Source organism: Papaver somniferum, unplaced genomic scaffold (genome assembly GCF_003573695.1).
Source record: "Papaver somniferum cultivar HN1 unplaced genomic scaffold, ASM357369v1 unplaced-scaffold_10, whole genome shotgun sequence".
NCBI lineage: Eukaryota > Viridiplantae > Streptophyta > Magnoliopsida > Ranunculales > Papaveraceae > Papaver > Papaver somniferum.
In genome coordinates, this window is record NW_020618825.1 from 14,907,591 (window position 1) to 14,921,958 (window position 14,368).

The following is a 14,368-nucleotide window of genomic DNA, read 5'->3' on the forward strand; positions in this document are numbered from 1 at the left end:
GTGTGCCGTGCCATGCCAGAGATTAAAATGTGTTGTGTTGTGTCGTACTAGAAATCATATTGTGCCGTGATGTGCCAGAAAAATAAATGTGTTGCGCCGTGTTGTGCTGTGCTGGACACATTTATTTTATGTTTTTCTAATATAAATATTTTCCAAATATTTGGGTATTATATGTGTTGTTACGAAAATAAGTCATCATAACGATAACAAAATGTCAATAATTGACTAGAATAAAGGCTCTTTTGTTAAATATACACAAAATGTGATGTATTATACTATATTCTGTAGTATTTTATACATAGTATGACGTGCTTTCTTAACGTGTTGTGTTGTGTTGTGTTTTGCCACATGTTTATCCGTGCCGCTTGCTGGGATGGACTGCTGTGCCGATTAGTCCAATCCAGCCCGTCCCATGAAACTAATGTGTTGTGCCGTGCTGGACTAAGTCACGTGGTGGGGTGGGCTGTGCTCAAATTTTAACGTGCTGTGGTAGGCTATGCTCGTGCTGGCACAACCCAATTTACATCTCTATTCGGATACATGGTTTTCACACTCAACTTAACAAAACGTCTTCAAAAATGCATGGCAAATATATGATTTCTCTTAGTGGGTCTAGCATTATTTTGTGAGATATTCCGGATTCCATACAAAAGCGATGCCTTTTCTTAAAATATTGAGGGCATTTTGGTAAACTTTGCCCGCCAACACCACCAAAAAGGCAACATAGAAAGTTCCAATTCCTGCCGTGGAGTGAAAACAAAATCCACCGATCAGTTTCCTTCCTTCTTTGCGTGGATTCTTTGAACTTCCTTCTTCTTTGATTTTCAATACAAAACCCTGAATCTATCTCTCAGGATCTCTCTTTCCTTCTCTTGCTACAATCTCTTTCCAGGTAATGATCTCACCATTTTTTCCCCCTAATTTTTTCACATTAGTAATGATACCTTTATGATGAAATTTGAGTTTGTATAATGCAAGATATGTGTTTTGATTAGAACCCCATTTATGAAATTATTGTATTGAGTTGTGGGGGTTTATTGATTTTTCTCTTGAGGAATTTCAAGAAATCAAAAGGCCTTATTTTTTTGTTGGGGTTTTCTGTTTGGGGTTTTTGTCTTTGCATCATGAATTTGTGTCTATAACGATAGAGAAAATGGTTGTATTGGAATTGTTGTAATGGTGGATTTTGATTAGTTATGCCGATATTGATGATGTTGCATTGCTTTGAGCAATTGCAAGTTTTGTGAATTTTTGAATGGGCTATTGATGATGTTGTGTGCTGTGTGGAGCTTCATTTGCTCTGGCATTGAGGAAAAAATAAAACCTCGTTAAATGGAAAATGCACGGGATCCACTTAAATGCTAGTTGCTTGCAGATCATGGCATGTCATTCACCCCAAAGGGTGTTGCACCGTATTGAGATTTTAGGGTGTATGGATGGGCGCCACGTTCCCATCCATGCCAGACAGCGATCAACTCGTGGTTAGCTTGCGATTTGACTACCACGGTCAGAGTTGAAGTTCTTTCAGGGTCGGCCTTTGAGTTTTTTTTCACTGTATGAACTCTTCTTGGTATTACTATGTTAGAGACACAGAGTTGTTTTGTCATGGTATGGTTCGTATTGCACTTGTTGTGCTTCTATTCCACCTGTTGCTGTGATTGATGATTGCTTTAAATTCCCACATGTATGCAGGTATTTTCGTCATTGTGAACTCTGTCATATTCGGAGGGTTGTAATTTTTATAAGGTTCAGTTAGTCGAGGATAAATAAAATGCGGCATAGGTTTGTTTTTATGGATCACGATGGAAGATCTACTTACAAGTCCCCGACAGAGTATCAATTGCGTCATAGTTGTGGAGATCATTTGTTGTGCCAGATTACATCATTGGTTGACAGTTCTCTCTACCATTCCAAATGTTTGTCTTCCACTGGAACTTCAGTCATCCGAGAAGCTCTTGACTGCATATTTAAGTTTACCGGAGCTTTAATATTTCCGTTTGCTAGTGGGGCAAAGTCTAAACTACATCGTAATCTCTCGGGCGATCAGCATGGCTCGAAACACAGAAATCATCAATTTTGTTTACAAGGAAAGCAGATATATCCACGCAATCTAATGGAGTTTAAATTTGGTTCTGAATCTAGATCAAAATCTGATCCCTTCGCGATTTTAAGTAATTTTTTGGCGTCCACAATAAGATGCATACTTAATGATGTTCAACAGCTTCCGTTGTTTCCGGTGCTGTCACTAGCTTCTGCTTTAATACCACCATTTGACAACTTGTAAGTCTCTTGTTACACTGTCTTTTTATGTAATCCCTTATTCTGTATTTTCCCTTTGAGATCAGGAGTTAACTTTGGTTAACTAGAAAACCATAAAATTTGATGCAATACTTCAACATGCACGAATGTCTTACCATGTAGGCCGCTGCATGTAAACACTTGAGAGTTCAATGTGATTGTGTAAGAGAAAGAACAAGGGTTGGAAAGACTATAGTGTTATTCCGTGTGGAAATTATTAACATTTTTCTTTATATATCGATAGAAGAAGCAAAAAGGCTATAGCCAGCCCACTCAGCAATACCGATGTGCAAATGAAGGGAGGCATGGCTCAAGCACCTTGCCTCTGTGAGCTCCGAAGATTGGCTGATATTTCTTTTTCAGAGATAAACTGGAGACATCATGCCTTTGAGCCCAAAACTGGCATTAAATTCCCAGCAGTTTTGGATAACTTTCTAGCTGAACAGAATAAATTCAGTCTGACTTCTGAGGTTAGTCTTTTCTGAGGTTAAATCTTATAAATTCCGTATGTTTCCTCTGATAGATACTGATCAAGTTCTCCTGTTTCAGTTACTTGTTGGAACTGGTTGTAGAAGTATGAAAATTTTAAGAATTAAGTCCTTGGACGTTTATGCATTCGGTTTATGTGAGTATTTTTATTAAGTTCTTCTACTTGAGATAATTTTTTGATTGGCTAGTGTTATCTAATTTTTTTAAAATCGTTTCTGGTGGTCGATTGCTTCAAATGATGCAATACTTCTCATTCTCTTGATTCACTTGTAGATGTTCACCCTGATTCTGTTTGTGAGAAACTGGGTCCTAAGTACGCTTCTGTGTCTCCCAGTGAGCTTAACAATCAGCCAGAATTTTTTGAGGATCTTCTCAGGTATACATCCAACCAGTTTGCCTTTATATCTGACACACAGATGGCATAGTTCAGTATCGGGTTTCAGATTATCATTACTTCTTTGAGCTTCCCTCTGCTGTTTAGGGGAAGCATAAAAGGTGCCAAATAATGAGGTTGCACTTTCTTTGTGAACTATTAGTTAATTCGTTATTTGACTAATTTTATTGTCTGGTAATGTATGCCGATGAATTAATGAACTTAGACTTGCTAGTACGTGCTTACAATCAGCTTCACAAACTTCTCCACGGCATGAATAAACTGTTTATATTAGATTTTACATTTTAGTAATTGACTGGGATATTTCCTTTACGAAGTTCTTTTGCTGAGGGTCTTGCAGGGAGGATATTAATATGACCGTTAGGCTTGTTGTTAATTGCAACGGATTGAAAGTTAATACCGTGCGAGAGTAAGTTGTATTTGCTTCGAGATTCTTTTGCCATTTACCATCCTTTCTTCCAAAAATAATAGTAAATTTATTTACTGTTCTTTGTACCAGTATTTTCGAGAGATCCCTCAGAACCCGCTTATTGAAGGTGATTATTGTTTCAAAAAGAAGTTTAATGTTCTGCAAAAAGCACTTGTTATATTTGTGTGCTGACTCTTTCATTTGCTCGTCAGATGAACCCTGACACTGATTATCACTGCGTCACAGCGTTCGGATCATATTTCACTCAGGATATCTCATTTCCTGTGGTAATGAGTGATTTTATGTCCTTCAGTTCCTCTGTTCATGGCGACTTTATTGTTATTTTAAGATGCCTATGGTTTTCGCAGGGTACGATAGTTGATTTCCGACAAACAGCCGAGGGGAAACTGATTACCGAAAGTAAGTACTTAAATATTCTCTGTGTTACTTACTGTAAGGTCCTAGAAGTTGGTCCAATTGGATTTATACATTCAGTAAAAACTTCTCATTACTGTCATAGGATAGGCTTATAGAACTTGCATATAACTAATAGCAAATTAATGTTGTTATATGTAGTTGGTGGCAAGCAAATTGGTGCAGTTCATAGCAAGGATTTATGTAGTAAGAACTTTCTTTCTCCGCTGTGTTTGTTCCTCATTATCGTGCTTTTATCCCTCAAACGGATGGAAATATGCAACTTGGTGAAATATATATGACCTATTTACCATAACAAATGTCATTTCTCTTGGAATTCTCTTTTTGCACTCTGGTTTGAATTTCCTGGGCAGGGGTGCAAGACCCATCTGACACTTATAGGACTGCTTAAAAAATCATTTTGTTTTGTTTTTGAGAAGAGGGAATTCTAAGACAATATTCAATTACAGGGGCATTCTTTGATATGTACATCGGTGATGTATCTGTCCCATCTTACGCGAAGGAAGAAATCGCCAAAAACGTTGCGAGTATCATCAAGAGATGCTAATAAAGAAATCAATGGTTGTCCATTTCCCTATCTAAGGTTCCATATTTTATTAACTGGAATCCGTTGGATGGCAGTCATCACGGAAGCTACATGCAGATGCCTATTGCTGAATTTTATGATCGTCGAGAGAATAAAAGAGCTTGATCCAGCGATAAATACAGTTCTGAAACACTATTTCGACAAGTGAAGAGTTTAGCAGTCATGTCAGTGTACTGCTCAAATCTGTAGCTTCAACTACTGCTGGTTTTGCAGGATGTATACAGTTAGCTAGATTTTACTAATATATATGGCACATTTATTATATTTTCTGAAATGCAGAAGAAAAAGGATGAACTGCTCTGTAATCTGAGAGACACTATCAAGATTCAAGTTCCAAATAAAGGTTCTTCGTTGTTGTTTCATATGGGAAAAATCGAAAAAAATTTACATGACCCTTTCAGATGAATCTGTTCTGTGATTTCTGTCTACGAGTAAACAAGCGCGTAGCCTTCAATTAAGAAGCCATCAACCATTTCTAAGGCAAACTGCACATAGAAGTGTATTGTACAAAGTTACAACAATACAGTGTAAGTTCAGAGCTTCGAACCGAAGATCATTAACAAGTCCCTATACATAATAGACTACAACAATAGGAATGAATACAACATGTTCCTTTTTGTTTAAAGAATACATACATAAATTGGCCATCTATACCATATCCCCCTGCTAGATTAATAACCTAAACAAAAAAAAAAAGGAAAACTTAGAAGAGAAAATGCCATGGAATAGTCCGTGATCACTGAAACTAAGTGTTTACGAATAATTATAAACACTCGTGAACTTGGAAATGAGCTTGATTTTGTGACCTTCAATTTGAACTTTGATGGCAAAAATTTGTAGCGGAAAGCTCGTCTCTGTATGTTTTTACTTCTTCAAGTGACTTTACCATTTTCAATCATCAGTTCCACTTTCACAATAGACCTGCCTCAAGAAGATTTCTCCTTCGTAAGGTTTCGTCTACCAACTTGAATGTTTTCTTTACAAGCTTTTGGTCTAAAGCTGTTGTCCTGTAAATTTTGAACACCCGGTCCACAGGGTTAGGTCCAGTGCTTTGGAAATACAGTTCTTCAAATTTCTTCTTCACAAACCTGGAACAAAGTAGGACACCAAGAAAAAGCATTATCATGAATGTAATAAATTATGTTTTCAAGGGATAGTCCTCTTCCGTTCAGAGACCTTTCAGTATGGTAATAGTTTCAGTTGATCAAGAATACAAACTTACTCGTATGCATGCTCGATTTCTTGTCTCCCCGTTGAGACAGGCTGATAATCTTTGAACCAGTCACATGTATTTAACGGTACCTAAGGAAAACATATAACACGAAGAATCAACACAAATGACAGTAGAGACTAATTCTACTCCTACATTGTTGCAGCAAAATAATGATAATAAGAGAGTCTAGGACTGATATAGAAGCTCTCACATTTAGAACCTTCTTTTCGAATATGTCAAACTTGTTGAGGAACAGCATGATGGATGTTTTCTGGAAAAGAAACATTGGTCATTTTAATAATAAAAATGAAAACAACTTTCTGTGCAGAGTGATTAAGAGTTAAACCTCAAAGCATGGCTGTTTCAGAACCCAGTCAAATAACTCCTTTGTTTCCATCATTCGGTTCCTGTTATCATCCTCAAAGAGAGTCTGGTCATACCTGGTGGAACAACACGTTAAGTTTTACACACCAAAGCTACGACAGAATTACAGCAAACAAAATGAACATTAACTTCTTCAAAACTCTTGCACTCAAGTTAGTCGAATAAGTCCAATAGTTTGCTTACTCGCTAATTGCAGCGCAGAAAATTACAGCAGTGACGCCTTCAAACAGATGGATCCACTTTCTTCTCTCATTTCTTTGGCCACCAACGTCAAAGAGTCTATATACTTCACCGCTTTTTTTGTTCTCTCCGACAGGGCTGTATAAAACGTATTACGATTCAGTGACTGTTGAGACATGCTAGGTTGAAACTGACAATGAATAGGTTTGTTAAAGATGACTAGTTTAGCATTTTATCAACGAGAAGAAAATAACACGCTCATGCTGCTTAAACTCACACTCCTTTGGCACTAAAGAAGTAAGAGTTTTATCTCCACATACTAATTTGATGCACTAAAGTATGTAACCTAGAGGAGCAACTGTACTAGCTAGTAACTTAAAGAACAAAACCGGTGAGAAATAATTGTTTCTGAGAGAACTAAAAAAGAAGAAGTTGAAGGTTGAGAATATGCACATACTCAAGAGCTACACCATGTAAAATTTGCTAATTGACATAGCGCGTTTGCTCAAACTAAGAACTAAAAGTAATTAATTTTCTTGTCCCCAGCATACACGTGGAAACTATAATATTGGTGATGGATGTCTTATTATTCTAAGAAATTAGTACAGGAGATACATAAACAGCACCTGAACTGTATTTCAACAACACCAGTCGTGCGAACTCTTGCATATAGAACATCTTCCTGCAAATAGAACAGATGCAGAGTTAACGAAAACCAGTATTATAAGCAAGAAAAAGAAAAGTTGCAAATATACCATACCTTTGTTGGGACATAATTCACATCAGATAATCTTTGCAAATTATCCATGAAATAGTTGGCACAATCTGGGACTTGCAGTTCATTTCCACGAGTATAAGTTTCCTGCATATATATGTTGGTAAATATTATTGAACGGCTGCAGTTAGAGAACTTTGGTATCCATAGCTCTTAGGAAAACTAAGTCAATGGCATGAAGGAACTTGGTATAAAATACCTGAATTGCAGAATCCTTCCACAAAGTCTCTATCTCATGAGCAAGCTCTTTAGTTAGACGTGGATGATCTAGCCGGCTTCCAATTTCTGATAGCTTTTCCCCAATACCCTGATACACCGTAATGGACACATTTTATAAGAAAGCCTCCGAAGTCTTCTTGAACAGGATCAAAAAAAGGGATGCGGAATCAGAAAATTACTGAGACAGGGAATGTTTTTTCTACATGCAGACCTCATTTTCGGGAGATAAAACATATTTCTTAGTATCTGATTCATTCTGCGCAAGTTCCTTTGAAGCATCATACAATATCTGTTAAGTTCGAATAAATTCCAATTAGCCATTAACCAATTGCAAGGGGTTATAATATGTCCTCTGAAGTTGTTTCCACTAAGTACACATCATATTTGTTGCAAACAGGAAACAACCAACACACCCTTTTTGGTAATGCATACTTTGATTGTCTGATACACATTGGCAAAGATAACAGAGGTATAGCTCTTCAGTTCTGCATCATCAAAGCCGGTTTGGAACAACAGCTTAATCTGCACATTACGATGAAGAAGGATTTCAACATATATCACAAGATTGGAGGAAATGTATGCTGTTTGATTTGCGGTTATAAGAATAGTTTTAGTTTTTTACCTGCTTAAAGATTGTAGACTTCCCAGACTCTCCAGCCCCTTCACAACAAATCAAGACCACAAAGTTATTAAAATAGATTAACAGCAAGTTCAAAAACAGAACCACATAGGAGATAGATGACCGTAGCAAGAAAAGCAGTTCAAGGGGACCCTAAACAGATAGTCAACCAGTTATATGGTTCTATCGAAGTAATGTACTCGAACATCATCCATAAAGCAACACAAATGTACATTATAGTACCAAGTAGTAGTAGTTTCTGAATATGCTTCTCAGCCTTTGTTTCTTGAGCTATGCGCCTCTCGATTTCTGCAGCCTGTAAACCCAACCGCAAGGAAATCAGAGACCAATGATATAAATGAAAAAGATAAAGATAAAGACAGCTAAAGATAGAGATAGGCATTATCTCTTTAGTGTATGAATTATACCTGTGCATTTTCTTCGGTATCGGCTTCATTGTATTGGCCGTGTCTGCTGCAGATTGAACCCATCCCTTGTATTACAGTTGATAGCATAGGAGTTATACTAGTGAAAATAGCTTAAGTACACAGTCCCCAGATGATTTCCAAATATTCGACAATACTCCTTCAACAACAACCAGATCAAGTAAGTTCAAATCAGAATCAGTCTTCCAAAAAGATAAAATTGTAAAGTTGCACCAAATGTAGGATACCGGGACAGCATAAGATGCATGTATAGTGCTAAAGAAATCAGATATAAAAAGTGCACAAGCTATCGACTAGGTTGCACAAACACGAGTGTGGGTGTTGGATATGACAAGGACACGTGATGCCAAACTCGTCCATATCAAACCATTTGTGAAACAGGAACATGGGGGACATTTTATTCTCTTTAAATATTATCATAAGAAACACTAACAAATATACGTATCCTTATCGGTTAAACATCCCATTCCAAAACCTGATGTATTAGCCTAAAAAGTTTGTTCCCCGCAGCATCATGTTCTAACCCTCTCCTACCCTCCGAACATCCCCCGTTACTCTCTTTGGTAAATCCATCAGTGTCAGTGTCAGTGTCACTGTCAATATCTCACAAGTTGGACACTAGACAAGTCGCTGGTTATCAGTTGTCTGCATAACCCAAGTAATCAAGTGGTTTACAAACTAAGCACGCTGCACTATCCTACACCTTAATCTATTATCCCCTCTTCATGATAATTTGGAAACAAACTGCCACATCCAACATTGGATATAATCGACTAAAGTAAAACTAATCTTTTCGTACCTATCTATCCTTGAAAAAGTGATTAATCGTCGAATAATCCAAGCTACCGACTTGTGTATGAACTGCGCCTCGCATTGTTCTACACCTTAATCTACTGGTGCCAAAGCTTTTCACAATCAAAAATCCCAAACAAATCCAGCATTTTTATGCAATACACACAGTAATTAGCAAACCCTTTATTCCCATTACACAAGATTTTTCTCATTACCATAACCTCAAAATTCACAGAGAATCATTTCATTTCTTCAAATCCCCAAATCCCTAAATAACAAAGAGACTCTGATTCTCAAAATCTCAACTTTTCACATAATAAATCATTAATCAAGCAAATTAATCACAACCCAGTGTTGATACCAATCTAAAAACCAAACCCAGATTCCAAATACCTCGATCTATCATTCAAATCTTACACAAAAATAAAAAAATAAAAAACTGGGTTTCAAGAGATGATAATATTACCTGAAAATGAAATTAGTCTCAGCCAAAGCTTGAAAATTTAGAGCACCATTAGTGAAGAAAATCAATCCAACACTAAAAATAAAAATCAATCAAATTTGTAGTGAGATGAGAGAGTGAAGGAAAGTGCGCCGAAAGCTCTAAAGAACACTTTTTTTTTCTTCTTACAGTGATGAGTCAAAGATAAGTTAAAATAGTCTTCTTCTTCTTAGTGTAAAAGAAACAGCGAAGACTAATATAAAAAGTTGATGTTACCACTGTCAACTTATCCGACCCGTAGGATGGATATTGCTTTTTTGATTAAGACTCCGACATAGTTTTATCCGGATTCCAGATAGATTTTGAATTAATAGCGTGTTTGGATATAAATTTGTTTCTGATTTTTGTTTCTGAAGTCAGAAGTAAAACTGTTTTGCTTCACAAAAAATTGATTTTTATCTTTTAAAAGTTATTCTAAAAAATAATTGTCAAACTGACTTCTGATTTTCAAAAGTCAAAAAGTACTTCTGAATGTGCATCCAATTTTATACCTGTATAGCTTACCCGAACCGTAGGATGGATATTGCTTTTATTTTCCGAATCACTGTCAACTTATCTGAATCGTAGGATGGATATTGCTTTTATTTTCGAAATTTATACTGGTGATATATATATGCCAAGCATTTTGCACTCTCTCTCCTATATAAAAGTTAAACTTGTATAAATTTTTGGAAAAGAAAAATGAGGTTTTTATAATAAGTAATTTTTTAGGTCAAATCTTGTCTCGCCGAGTTTAAGAGACTCTTCCCGGCCATGGACCGATATCTCAGATTGACTATATTGGTTGAGAGTGATCGGCCTCATCCCTTCTATCATAGTCCAAGAGATTAGTTAGGTGTTTTCTTTTAAAAAACCTGGCTAAATTGGGGCTTATGCCACTTAATTGCTTCCTATGGATTTTTTCATCCACCCCATAAAGAATGATAAGGGGTGTCTAAGTTTGATGAAACTACCATTTTACCTTCTATCAAATATTAATACTATTAATTTGTCCCCATCAAATCCTAATCATAAAATTAAAAACTAAAATCAAAATCATAAAACTAAAATCATAAAATTTAAAAACTAAAATCAAAATCAAAATCATAAAACTAAAATCATAAAATTAAAAACTAAAATCAAAATCAAAATCAAATTCATTTCCATCTCCACTTCAACTGATTCTTCTTATTTTCTTCTCAACCCAATCCTATAAACTAGGTTTTAGTAACATAAAATGGCTCAAAAATTGAAAATTTTGAAATCAAATTTTTCCTGGTTTATCAGAATCGGTTAACGTTAATGTATATGTGATCCGATTGCAAATAGAAACGGTTTATGTTCATGCCCACAAAGACCGATTGTCCTTGATATGTTTTCTGGTTCGAGAAGTTTGAACCAGAATCGGGTTACTTTAGCACTTATAAAAACCGATTGTTGATGTACAATGTTAGAACGGATTTTATATGTGTTTCGAGTAAACCGATGTTGTTCTCAATTTTTCTGTATTTTTTTTTTGTTAGAATCGGATTACATGAGCATTCTTATAAACCGATTCCTGTTGTGCAATGTCAGGAATCGGTTTTTACATATGTATCGTGTAAACCGATTCTGGTTAACCCATTTATTTTTTAAGTTAATACTCGATCATAAAATGAGTATGAAATCATACTCGATTTCATTTCATTAACTCGGGTACAGAATGAATTTTAATTTTATTTGATGCTTAACAAAACATAATTCACAGATAAAAAAGAAAAAATTTACCCACAATCGGTTTACGTTCATGCCAATATAAACCGATTATGGATAATCGGTTGATTTTCATGTTCATATCAACCGATTCTGGGTAGAAGCTAGTTTCAAAAAATCTCTGTATGTTTTTGAGGTTATAATCGGTATATGTTTTTGACAACATATACCGATTCTGAGTTGGTGTTCTTCAAAAAATTTCAATTTTTTTCATGTTCAGATGATTTATTAACACAAGTTAATTTCACATCTAACACTATACTTTACCACTAATCACCTGAATTAATACTAATTAGATAAATTAGTCATTAAGAAAATAATTGGTTAAGGGGTTTCTATGAATTACTTCTTAATGACCCTATATTGTCATGTAGCTATAAGCCCCAATTTAGCCGGGTTAAAAAGTAAGGTTCAACTTTCAATGGGAGGCACTGATGTGCTAAATCTTTTAGCACCAAGAATCTCAGCTACTGATCTCCAATGCTAGGCCAACTAAAAGAAAAAATCAATAGTCCCAAGATTATTTACTTTGGATGAAGCCATCAAGAGCTTCTTTGTTTCTTCAAGATTTCCCTTGAATCACAGCCTAAATCAAGAAAATAGACCAATTAAAGGTAAATGATCATCTTCAATGACCACCACTTCCTTATAATAATGGACCTAGAAAATTAATGTAAATAAATTCATCCTCGCTAAGTTAATTATTTCGTTAAATAATAAAATCATCTGGTCTCAAATAGGCTTGTGTAAGCCAAATTTTAACTCGATTAGTTGATAACTTAGCTTAAATAATAATTTATTTAGACCCGATGGAAAGCTATTAATTTATCAAAATTTTATTGTATTATCAAAAAAGAATTTTTTAACGATGGTCTCACTTGAATGTCATACGATCAGTAAAACACCTTTTAATGTGAAAGGCTGTATGTAAGCATAAAATTTAGGGAATATAAGCATAACTTTAATCTACTTTGCACATATTTTCTTCCATGAAACATTCGTCAAACATGAGATGAACACAAGAAAAGTTATTTAGTGCATTACTCATTTGTGCACCCTTACTTTTTCTTTGCTAAGTGCCTATATCTATCCGCAATGAAATTTACAGGCAAATTTTCAATGCATGAGCGATAGAGGTGTAAAACGTGTCGGTCCGGCATAGCCCAGCACACGAAGTCGCGTGCTTCACGTGCCATGTGTTGTGCTGTGCTGTGCCAACGATTTAAACGTGCCGTGTCGTGTTGTGCTTTACTAGTCAAAAGCTAGGCACAACACAGCCCACGAGCACATCACACGAATAAACGTGTTGTGTCGTGCCATCCTAGCACACGTGTTATAAACAATTTGAAATCACCTAGTGTATACATTAAATGGGACATTATCATGAGAATTTAAATAGACAACATATCATTTGAAATTATTTCAAGTAAAATTAACAAGTTTATTCAATGAAAAGAAATAGTCCATCAAATATAAAATTGGATTGTTGTCATGTAAATTAATGTTTTAGTCAAATATAGGTGACGGCATTATAACAACTATATTGAAATATATCCAAATATTAAGGTATTATATGTGTGGTTATAAATAAGCCAGCATAAAATGTCAAAAACTAGCTAGAATAGTGACTCTTTTATGAAATAAACAAAAAATGTGATGTATGATGCCTTGTTATATGGTGTATTTGTGCATGCTATGACGTGCTTTCTTAACGTGCTGGGTTGGGCCACGTGCGCTTATTCGTACCGTGTGTTGTGCTGTGCTACTGTGCCGATTAGGCTAACCCAGCACAGCCCACGAAACTAACGTGCTGGGCCGTGTTGGGCTAAATCACGTGTTGGCCTAGGCTGGCTCAGATTTTAGTGTGCTGGGCTGGGGTGTGATCGTGCTGGCACAACCCAATTTACACCTCTAATGAGAGAGATTTTTGATTGTCCAAAAACAAACATACTCACTCATCAAACGGTGAAGACAGGTCTCTCTAACCTGTGTTTTCTTGTAACCTCGAAACTTCTATCGCTCTTTACCTTGGGCGTATTTGACGAACTTGATCATATATATCACCTGCCCATAAGCAGTTGGTTTTTCACTTGAACGTCGTAGAAGATAGATTATCGTTTAGAGACTAGTGTAAGCTCATCGATGCAGATGATGTAAGTTCACTGTTGGGTTGGACCATTGGTACAAATCCTTAATGGTTTGAATCTGCTTTCGCATGATTGCTAAAGGGGGTTACCGGAAGTAATAGTGGTACCGTTTCATATGAGATAATTCCGAAACCCCCTTTAACAATCATGTGTTTTCGAACCCACGTGAATAGAAAGTATAAGCTAGCTGCACCGAAGGAGCTAAGCTAAGATTTTTTGGTGAGGTCAAGTGAATAAAATCTCTAATGGAATTTAACTATTATAACCCTGAAAAACGATACCAACTAAATAAAGAGAAAAATATTGTTTGGTCCTTTTTTATCTGGGACCACAACAGTTTGGTCTAGCGGGAAAAAACGTTTCCTGTTTGGTCCATAATTTTTTGAAAATATTTAAATGGACGCAAATACCCTTTGCGCTAATTCCTACTTGTTTTTTGTAGCAGTTCATTCTGTTTAATGAACTATCAAGTTTTTTTTTGTAGATTTGAGTTCATTATGTTTCATGAAAACTCTACACTTCATTATATTCTATGAACTTCATTACATTTCATTAAATTCTACAAAAATTTCGTTATTACAAAAATCAGAGTGCATTCTTTCAAATGAACTCCTAATAAAACCTATATGAAAACCGAGTTTATTCTTTCAAATGAACTCCTACTAAAACCTATATGAAAACCTAAATGATGATGGATAAGAAGAAGAAAACAATGAAGAAATCAAAGAATTTCAAGCTACGAACAACAA

General features: G+C 35.7%; 2 protein-coding genes across 5 annotated transcripts; one reads left to right on the forward strand and one right to left on the reverse strand.

Moving 5' to 3' along the window:
* Window positions 1–747: 747 nt before the first annotated feature.
* Window positions 748–4,972, forward strand: LOC113326673 (fatty-acid-binding protein 2-like). Of its 2 annotated transcripts, none has more exons than XM_026574360.1 (11): window positions 748–892; window positions 1,693–2,280; window positions 2,543–2,768; window positions 2,848–2,923; window positions 3,061–3,163; window positions 3,522–3,590; window positions 3,681–3,717; window positions 3,803–3,877; window positions 3,959–4,010; window positions 4,167–4,211; window positions 4,475–4,972. In XM_026574360.1, the coding sequence occupies exons 2-11, from the start codon at window positions 1,772–1,774 to the stop codon at window positions 4,570–4,572; spliced, it is 1,290 nt and encodes a 429-aa protein (XP_026430145.1). In that variant the 5' UTR covers window positions 748–892; window positions 1,693–1,771; the 3' UTR covers window positions 4,573–4,972. The 2 variants fall into 2 exon arrangements, with proteins under 2 accessions (XP_026430145.1, XP_026430146.1); XM_026574361.1 differs by having other exon boundaries at window positions 2,546–2,768.
* Window positions 4,973–5,094: 122 nt separating this feature from the next.
* On the reverse strand, window positions 5,095–9,889 carry LOC113326674 (guanine nucleotide-binding protein alpha-2 subunit-like). 3 transcript variants are annotated; one of them, XR_003348474.1, is made up of 15 exons: window positions 9,706–9,889; window positions 8,430–8,586; window positions 8,245–8,317; window positions 8,005–8,042; window positions 7,815–7,904; window positions 7,594–7,671; window positions 7,363–7,470; window positions 7,149–7,250; window positions 7,015–7,070; window positions 6,392–6,526; window positions 6,171–6,264; window positions 6,036–6,095; window positions 5,834–5,913; window positions 5,418–5,699; window positions 5,095–5,290 (listed from the first exon to the last, which is right to left on the reverse strand). XR_003348474.1 is itself a non-coding variant. In XM_026574362.1 (14 exons), exons 2-14 carry the CDS (start codon window positions 8,514–8,516, stop codon window positions 5,522–5,524), a joined length of 1,179 nt encoding a protein of 392 aa, XP_026430147.1. In that variant the 5' UTR covers window positions 8,517–8,586; window positions 9,706–9,889; the 3' UTR covers window positions 5,095–5,521. The 3 variants fall into 3 exon arrangements, 2 of the variants coding, with proteins under 2 accessions (XP_026430147.1, XP_026430148.1); XM_026574362.1 differs by having other exon boundaries at window positions 5,095–5,699; XM_026574363.1 differs by lacking the exon at window positions 9,706–9,889 and adding an exon at window positions 9,247–9,493 and having other exon boundaries at window positions 5,095–5,699.
* Window positions 9,890–14,368: the final 4,479 nt, after the last annotated feature.